Source organism: Oryzias melastigma, linkage group LG9, assembly GCF_002922805.2.
Source record: "Oryzias melastigma strain HK-1 linkage group LG9, ASM292280v2, whole genome shotgun sequence".
NCBI classification, from domain to species: domain Eukaryota; kingdom Metazoa; phylum Chordata; class Actinopteri; order Beloniformes; family Adrianichthyidae; genus Oryzias; species Oryzias melastigma.
Genome location: NC_050520.1, coordinates 26,791,634 through 26,801,327, shown reverse-complemented (window position 1 = coordinate 26,801,327; position 9,694 = coordinate 26,791,634). Strand labels below are relative to the sequence as shown.

The following is a 9,694-nucleotide window of genomic DNA, read 5'->3' as shown; positions in this document are numbered from 1 at the left end:
AAAGAACCATTTTCATCGTAGTGTGTCATTAGGGCCATTCAGCTGGAACAGCAAAAGCAGTAGTGAACGGTTGTGTTCTCGCTGTGTTTGTGTTTTCACTAAAGAGAGACTGAACTTCTCCTGCCCATCGTGTTATTAATTACTCAAAAGAAGACAGCCAGAGCACTCCGTTCCACCAAAATCAAACCGATAATTCAGAAAACTCTAGTGCATTTACTAACACGGCTACTGAGAGCACAGATGCCCCCACACCTCAACACAACGGGAAGCGAAAATTACCAAGAAACCAAGCAGAAAATAATGGAAAACTATCTGGATTATTCAATCTCATTTTAGTAAACTTAATCTGTTTGTCTGTTTGAAGACAAATGTTTTCCAAAAACATGAAAAGAAATTATTTCACCAAGTGAGGGATCCGTCTCTTCATAATTAATCTGAGATTCTATAAAATGTATTGTTTGAAATATACAGAAGTGAATGTCCACAGTGATGTGTTTGGAAAATTAGCTGCCAAAAGGTTTGATTGTTTGTTTGGTTTTTTTCATTGTGTTGCAAAAGTTTGGATGTAACTGCTCGACTGTCATGAGATTGTTGAAAACTTGAACATGTCGTGTTTGTATTCAGAGGCAAATCAAATTTTAATGAAACTTGGCAGATGGAGAGTCTTGTGTTTGCATGAGCAATGAGATGCTAAATGGCTTAAATAAAATGCACCATTTCCCATTATAGTGAGAAGTAGTTCAAGACCAGAAAAAAGTGTGAAGAGACGCACCATTATATGTTTTCTTTATCACAGACACAAGTTTTCATGGGACCTCATCATCCCATGTTTGGTACTCACTTAACCTCATACACGCATTACAAGATACTGGCAGAGTCTAGCAGAAATAATGAAACTCTGTTATAATAACACACTGTTTGGGGTGGGACATGCACTTTTTATGGGCAGTGATGCGGGGCAATTTGGTATTTTCGTTTTAATATTCAAATTTGCAACACAAATTTCATTTTTATGAAAGAGGCTTAAAACATCATTTGGGGAAAGAGAAAAAAATCTGATTTTTATATATGTTTTTTACCCATTTTTTCAGTTTGACAGATTTGTCAAACAGTATGTGCAGTACCTCTTTTTTTATTAAGTTTTTTTTTTTAATAGACTAACTTTATTTCCAGAGAAATGCAATTAAAAAAATATACATCTAAATTTTGACTACTCATAAATATCTTTAAATCTGAATCATTCAAAGTGCATGAGATCAAGACTGTATGTGTTTGTGAGGCTGACACATGATCAGTGCATTCCCACCCCCACCTGCAGCAGGTTGTCCATGCAGCCTCTCGGCGCAGCATCCCTGTCTTTCAGGACGTGCGTGGATGTAACTTGAGTGACATGTGGGCTCCTCCAGACAGCATGTGAGGACGCTTTGAAGAGCAGGTTTTCTTTGCAATTCAATTACACAGTGTGCAACTATGAATCAGCGAGGTGAAGCAAACGGCACATTTTCACATTTGGGGTGCTGTCCTGCTGAGGTTTTCCCAGAGCGGATGGAAATGTACCTTTTTAATAATGCAGCCCACGGGCAGCTGTGGAGCTCTTGTTTGACCAGGAACAGCACTGCACCTCATTGCCAAATATTGATGCAAGTTCATTAGCTTAATATTCCCTCAACCCATGGACCACATGAGTGCTCACCCTTGACTTTGCAGAGATCATATATTTGCAGATCAGTATCATCAAGTCTGTAAACCAGGACTTTTCTCTTTGTGTGCACAAGGGGTTGCTGTAAGCACATGTTTCATCTGTAGCTTTGCAGCCAACAACCTCCACTTTCCCAGTGCATTTTCAGAGCAGAGGGAGTGTGAACAATGAGTATGAAACAAGCAGACAATGAGAGGTATCTCTGTCTGAGCATGCCTCTATCTGCCGCCATACCTGCCGACTGCCAAGTTTGTTTGAAAACCCATTCATCCAAATGGGGATGCCTTTTTGGCTTACAAGATCTCACTCACAGTGGTCCACATGACCTGTCAACATCACACGCAGGCATGGCGGGATGATGAAGCTATCAAGAGGGCACAGAGATTGCTTCCAGAAGTCCCAATTATCCATGTCACTGTTGATTCATGTCATTACAGAATGGCTGGTAACTAATGGAGGAGTGGATCTCACCACCTCTTATGAGGTTTGAGAGTCAGCACCTCAGTTTGCACCTGAATCCATCTGAAGTTTGAGACTGCAAATATGAAAAGATAAATTAAAATAGGGAAGAACATTAGGCAAAAATGGATCAGTTGTTATTACAATCTAATTCTGAAAGCATCATTTATTTTTACACACAATAACAAACAGTACTCTGCATTAATTTGCTAATTTGGTTAAAGGCAGAGTTGGCTGGAATACATATTTTTGCAAGCTTATGTTCTTAAAAACGCCCACGCCTTTGAGCAAGGCGTGAGGTAAGGAGAGGAAGGAGGGAGATGCAGACGGAGAGAGAGAGAGAGGTGGGGGGTGAGCTGGAGGAGCAGGAGGGGGGAGGCTGCGCGAGGAGCAGAGCTGCGCATCAGCGCACTGGCGCTCAAATGGGTAATTGCGCACACGGCGGACTGAACTGTAGCGGCGACTCCAACTGCGACCCAACTCTTTTGGTGCGCCGTCCCCGACATGTCGAGCCAGTTTTGCAGAAAACTTGGGTTTTTATAAGTGACGCTCCAGGATGCGGACTGAAGCTGCGTGAACTGAGAGCAGTTTGACGCGCTCTTCATCCATTTCGGATTGCTCCTTCTGCTCCACATTGACGATGGGTGAGTCTCTTTCACCTCTCTGTCCCCTTTGGAAGCCACAGTAACACGGTCAGCTTTCACTGAGAAAAAAAAAATCTTTTTATGGTTGTGTCCTAATTATGAATTTAAAGTAAATAGTTTTTAATGTATTTACTCATCAGAAAATCATGGAAATCCATCACGTTTTATCAAGATATTGATATTTCAATCTTCCATGAAACAGGTTGGAAAATGTCTAAAAGCTCAGACCTCAAGCAGGATTTCCAATCTCTGATTTGGAAAACATCTTAAAGAAAACTGCTCTGTTTTGATTGCTCCCCTCTACCCCCAACAGGTTCTGTGATGTTGGACTGGAGGTTATCCTGCCTTCTTCTGCATGCAGCTGCTCTGCTGCTGCTCAGCAAGGGGGAGAAGATGTGCCCTGCAAGCTGTCGCTGCGAAAGGAAGATTGTTTACTGCGAGTCTAGAAACTTACAAGACATTCCGGTAAACATCTCCACGGGATGCCAAGGACTTTCGCTTCGTAATAACAACCTGATGGTGCTCTTGCCGTACCAGTTTGCACATCTCAATCAGTTGGTTTGGCTTTACCTAGACCACAACTCCATCAGTTCCATCGATGCTTTAGCCTTTCATGGAGTGCGTCGACTCAAGGAGCTGATTCTCAACTCGAATGAAATCAGCCATCTGCACAATAAAACATTCAGCGCCATTCCGAACTTGAGGAACCTGGATTTAAACCACAACCAGCTGCAGTCTCTGCAGCCAGGCCATTTCCACGGCCTACGAAAGCTTCAGAACCTCCACCTCCGCTCCAATGGACTAAGACAGATCCTGATTCGAACGTTTCTGGAATGCCGCAGCTTGGAGTTTCTCGACTTGGGTTACAATCACCTGCGCAGCCTCACCCGCACAACCTTTCTAGGGCTGTTCAGGTTGAGGGAGCTTCACCTGGAGCACAATCAGTTCTCCAAGATTAATTTTTATGCCTTTCCTCGCCTCACCAACCTCCGGGCTCTTTATTTGCAGTGGAACCGCATCCGATCTGTCAGTCAAGGTGAACCGTGGATCTGGCAGAAGCTTCAGAAACTGGACCTGTCCGGCAATGAGATCCAGATGTTAGACCCGGCCGTTTTCCAGTGCATGCCAAACTTGCAAACGCTAAACCTTGAAACAAACAAGCTGAGCAGCGTGTCTGCTGAGGCTGTGGCGGCGTGGACTTCCTTGACCACCATCAGCCTGGCGGGTAACGCCTGGGACTGCAGTCCCAGCATCTGCCCCCTGATGGGGTGGCTCAGAACTTTTAGGGACTCCAAAGACATCAGCATGATCTGCAGCAGTCCCAAGTCTGTGCAGGGGGAGAAGGTGGTGGATGTGGTGAGGAATTACTCCGTGTGTGTGTTTGAGGAGCTCTCCACTGCAACCATCATCATCCTGAGCTCAACACAAACTGAAAACATCACAACTTTTACTGCTCAGTTTGGAGTTACAGACCTGACGGATTCTGTGTCACCCTCAAAGAAATCTACCCCTTCCCCCGTCCGTCCCACCGAGGCTGACAGAAAGACCCCAGAATCCACGACTATGAGCTTTTCAGCCCACATCTCCCCAGAAACCCCCACAATGTTCATCCCAGAGCTGCAGTTTGAACATATGACTTTCCATAAAATCATTGCAGGCAGTGTAGCCCTGTTCCTGTCAGTCTCATTGATTCTGCTGGTTATTTATGTGTCGTGGAGGCGCTACCCCAACACCATGAGGCAGCTGCAGCAGCACTCAGTCAACCATAAACGAAGAAAAAAGGCCCACAAGCAGGAGCAGGACCTTAACTCGCAGCTGCAGGAGTACTATCTGAGCTACCACTCCAACTCAGAGGCAATGGACTCGTTGGTGAATGAAAACAGGCCTTGCACGTGCACTATTTCGGGATCCATAGAATGTGAGGTATAAGCTCAGCTGTGAGAGTCATAAAGGTTCACTTGCTAAGTGGACGCAAATGTTTTTCTCTCTGATGCTAGATGACAGATTGGGTTGCGTTTGTGGAAATAATAAGAGGGACACGATGACGTGTGCGGAGTGATATATTTGGAGAGAACTAATTACGACTGACACGAAGGGCTGGGTCAGCAGAGTTCAGCCAGTGTTTCATCCAAAAACTTCTCTGCGGAGAGATGGAAACACAACCTTTGTCGTGAGACGAAAGAAAGGGGTCTTTTTTTTATTCCTTGAGTGAAGCATTTAAAATGTGCATCTTTTAAATTAATGTGTGTGTGTCATAGGGATGAGTTCATAATCCTGTGGTTAAACTGACGTCTGCTTGGAGGAGGGCTGCACCTCCTTCTTTGTCCAGTTGAGTCATTTTGCATTTGGCAGACAAGCGCAGCTGCAGCAGCGCCACAGAAACGTGGAGTCACAAAGAGAGCATGGTTTGCATGAAGCCATCCTCCTTTTGTATCATCAAATGCCGGAAAATCTTGTATAAAAAAACTTGTATCCAACAAAAGAAAAAACATGAATATATATAAATGTGTATTTAATTTCACTGTATCAACACACACGAGTAAAAAGATGTTTATAATCTGAGGACTGATCTTTTCTAAAACCTACGTCAGGTCCAGGTGTGTGAGTATAAAAAAATTAACAAATTTCCTGTTTATTTTCTATTTTGACCTTTTTTTCGCCTCTAAAATTAAAACAGTGTTGGTACAAGGCATTCTGTGTGATTATGGCTATTGTTGAAAAGGAACACTGCAAAGGGAGGGAAAGCGTGTGTGTTGAGACCAATGGTAGCTGGAGCAGAGCGTGGAGAGAGAAGTATTTCTTTAAAGCCACGCAGTGTGCCGTGGATGTCACACACTTCATTGGATTTGCTGCTGCATGCAGAGGGAGCTGACATATATTCACATGCCGCCTTTTCTGGTTCCCTTCCATCCTCATCTGGAAGTATTGACAACAGCAGCTCCTGATTGCATCTGGACTGTGACTTGAAGTGGGAGGAGCTGGCTCGGCACTGGTGCAAGCAGGGTTATAAATGAGTAGTTTTTTTATTTTCTAATCGGGTTTGCGTTTTATTACTCCACCTCAAGTAGGCAATGCTATTTTGAGTTTATTAAGTAAAAAGTTAATAAATGTCGTTATCTGGCACTGCAGTGAAATTAAAGCTGGGAAAGTGCTTCACCGTCTAACCTAAGTGTGTACCTTTATGGCCTGTAGGCTGTAAAGGCATAAAAAATTAACCTGCACCAGGTGATAATCATAGGTCAGGCACGAAAAGCCAGCCCTGGCTGGGCAAAGTTTTTGAGATTTAAAAAAAAAAAAAAAAAAAAAAAACAGCATTTCATGTCTTATTTTTATATATTCTGGGCATTTGCTCTTTTTCCTCCCAAACACTTATATCTAAACATCAATACATTTCCTCTGCATATTCTTCTTCCTCAGTGGTCAAAGGTAACATTTATGATCTCCCACCGTCTACGTTTTAAGATTCAGATTGTTTTATATTTATGTTCCTGTCAAGCAGAGAGCGGGCTGTTTATAGAATTTATATCCATATTTTAGCCCTCTGCTCTTGAATGAGTGATGAATTTCCCGTATGGAGCCGGTGAACCTGTAGGCCAAAGAAAAAGCGCACACAAATGATTTGTTGATCCAAACCTGGCAGATATCGTAATTAGCGTTTGATTTGACGTATCGCGGCTGATTCTGAGTGATTCGCTGGCTTTTGAAACCTTATGGTGAAAGGGGGAAAACAGGTTGATTAGGAGGAGGCGGCGGTCTGCATCCTGCTGATCGTTACTGGACACGTTTGTTCCAATGAAAAATTGTGGGACCATCAAGTATTGACCGAACACAGCCATGCACAAAAAGAAGAAGAACTCTCGGTGAGGAGAAAAAGAAAGAAAAAAATATGCTCTGCAAGTTCCGAGAAAAGTCTTTTTAATCAAGGTATCTTGCATAAAATGAAGTAGGCCACGGAATAGATGAGAGGAGCAAGCATGAAGCGCTCACATTCACCGCCTGTGCTCACACTGAAGCTCTCACTGGGGATCTTTTCTGATGTTTTGTGTATCTTCGCCAAAAGGTTAAATGAGTTATTTACAGGGGAGAGCATGATCATCCTAAAGCAACAGTCCTGGTGTGTCATTACCCCTAAAAACATCCTGCCTGTCCGACTGCCTGCTTTTCAAATCTATTATTTCTTACTTTCTTACTTACAAAAAAATGACGTGTGGTGGCAATGATCTTTAAATTGGTTTAACGTTGACCAAAAATGGAAAAAGGACATAAATCTGTCCCTTTCTCATGTGTGAGTGAGGCACATTTCCAAAAAGCTTTTGCAGAGGCTACAATTGTCTTCTGCCGCCAACACTTAAGCTCTGGTTTATGAGAGGATTAAACACAGAAGATCGTTTTGAGTCACAGCTGGTAAGATTTGGATGAAGTTTCAAAGTGAGACAGAAATTTAATTTTCCAAACTGTTAAACACACATTTGAACAAAACAGATTCAAATTAATCAATAATGTTAATGATGGTTAAGCTGTATCACAGCTCATGTCTTTGAGCATATTCCATCATTCTGGCTCCTATTTTTAGAACAAAATCTGCCCTCTTATAGAAGGACTTTTTGAATAGCTTTTCCCCGTCCTCCTTGATGAATTTAGGGCTCCAGCATGTGTAACCTTAAAGCTACCAAGTCAAAATAATGAGTTCCAGGCTGTTAAATCCAAACGATTAACGTGGGATGAAAATTGACTCAGTGAAGTATGAAAGCATTCAGAGGCGCTCGTCACAGTTTGGGTTAAGAAAACTTTATCCTGTCTCTTTTGTGTGCCGTATGTCACCTGTAAAATTCATTTGAATAGAAACGCTTTGCAGCCTTTTGTCATGTGTCCCAGTGGGCGCTCGGTGCAGGAAAATGTACTTTTTGTTCACGGAAACAGACCCAGGCAGCAGTCTGCACAAGTTTTTTTTTTTTTTTTTTTAAAGCAAAAAAACGGTAACTTTTGAGCTTTACATTCTGACTCAAACCTGTTTTATAAAACCCATGCTTTCAGCTTTCCTTTTTAACACTACAATTTTCTGAAGCAGAAACTCTTCAAGCAAAATGTCCTTTTTTGATGTTGTTAATAGAACCTTCCTTCATTGAGCACATATATTCATTGCCAGAAATTCTTGTCTGTTTGTGTCTCTCTCTGCAAAGTGGTTTGTGTATTTCATTTCTCTGGTTTTTCACAATAAAATTATTTTTTTGGTTATAGTCGCTCCTGTCAGCTCTTCTTTGGATCTAACGTCTGATTTTAAGCCATTGTTTTCTGTCCACAATGAGTGATACTCCAGCCAATTTAGTGTGTTTAACATCAGAAAACCATTTCAAGCAGAAACGTAGCTGACAACTTGACCTTTATAGCAGCATTTCCACTTGCTTTTAAGAAAAGCCTGCCATATGTAGCGCCTAAAGTGATATTTAAATTTAACCCACATGAAGTTACCTTACACATGCTGAACATGCAGACATTATTTTGAGACATCGTTATGGAGAAATGATCGTCTTCCACTGTTGGCCAGCAGATCGGCTTCCCACAAATGGGACATCAGCCACAAACAGAACACAAATAACTGTATGAGATTTAAAAATAACGTTATTGTGCTTCAGAAATGAAACATTGACACCAAAAGCTTTAACGAAAAATACACTTCAGAGGTGAAGAAATGTTTAAAATCTGTGGAAAGAATGAACAAAAGTAGAAAGCAGGATATCATAAAATGGAAGGCAGTTCAATCTAGTTTCTCTGCATTGTCAGTGAGTTTGAAAGGAACTAAAATGAAATGTAATTTTAGGTAAACTTTGATGAAAACAGGCACCTTTACCTCCTGTGACTACTTTGATTCCAACTTCTAACAGAAGGCTATAAAATATTGCTAACATTATGGTTTTTCTGTGCCGGTGGCCCTTTGAACGGAGGTCCCCTTCAGCTTCAGCATAAAAGATGGAAACATTAATCCAGCAAAGCTGCACACTACCATGGCTCTCTGTAACATTTTCAAGATGAAAAGCATCCAACCCGTCCTCATGCAAACAGAGAAGGTTCAGAAAAGGTTATAGAAAGAGCCAACTTTTAATGAATGAATGGGGTTGATTGCCTCTGAAATCTTGATTTTTTTATGCCATTCTCCTTCTGATTGCACTGAAACAGATTAAAGTCTAATTAAGTAATTTGTTAAATCTTTCTCTTTTTACTCTGTTGGCTAACTTCGACTTGGCTAAAAAAAGGCACAATTTCACAAGATTTTCTTGTTAGAGCAAACATCCATCAGCTGAAGCAGATAATGGGGATAAGATGCTGCATAATCCTGCTTCGCTGCTGCCGATTTTGGCTGGAAAACCAAGCCTCTTGGTCAGAAATCAATTTTTCATCAATCTGTCAACAACATATAGCTGATTGTGGCCAACGGAGCAGTGAAAACTCTCAGTTGTTGACTCAAATTTTTCGTCTGCAAGCTGTTTGGTCTATTATTTCCCTGTCAGTGAAAGCCCTGATGTGACAACCCAATCAAAGACTTTCAATCATCCCTCATCTCAGCTGCTGTTGCTTGGTTTTCCAGACAAGTCTACATACATTTTTAAACATACGTGTAAACTGAAGTTATACTTTATTTACACACCATCAAAAAACATAAAATTGACTGTTTATGAAGTCACTTTCACCTCTAGACTACACAGCTTCTATTCTCTATCATACTCTAAGTGATGAATGAATTGAGGGCAGTTCGTGGTGCCCAAAGATCCAATAACTTAGATTATAATTGGATTGAGGCAGCTCAAAATGAATTGGAATATAATTTGATTAAAGTAGAGGTAAAGTCTCTTATGCTATAATGAACTTAAGGATACTTTGACTGAATTAAATTCAA

The 9,694-nt window shown here is 41.5% G+C and overlaps 1 protein-coding gene across 1 annotated transcript; it reads left to right on the top strand.

The window, feature by feature from the left end:
- The first annotated feature begins 2,454 nt into the window (after window positions 1–2,454).
- On the top strand, window positions 2,455–8,042 carry lrrtm4l2 (leucine rich repeat transmembrane neuronal 4 like 2). The gene is made up of 2 exons (XM_024276316.2): window positions 2,455–2,802; window positions 3,116–8,042. The coding sequence occupies exons 1-2, from the start codon at window positions 2,799–2,801 to the stop codon at window positions 4,729–4,731; spliced, it is 1,620 nt and encodes a 539-aa protein (XP_024132084.1). The 5' UTR covers window positions 2,455–2,798; the 3' UTR covers window positions 4,732–8,042.
- The last annotated feature ends 1,652 nt before the right edge of the window (window positions 8,043–9,694 follow it).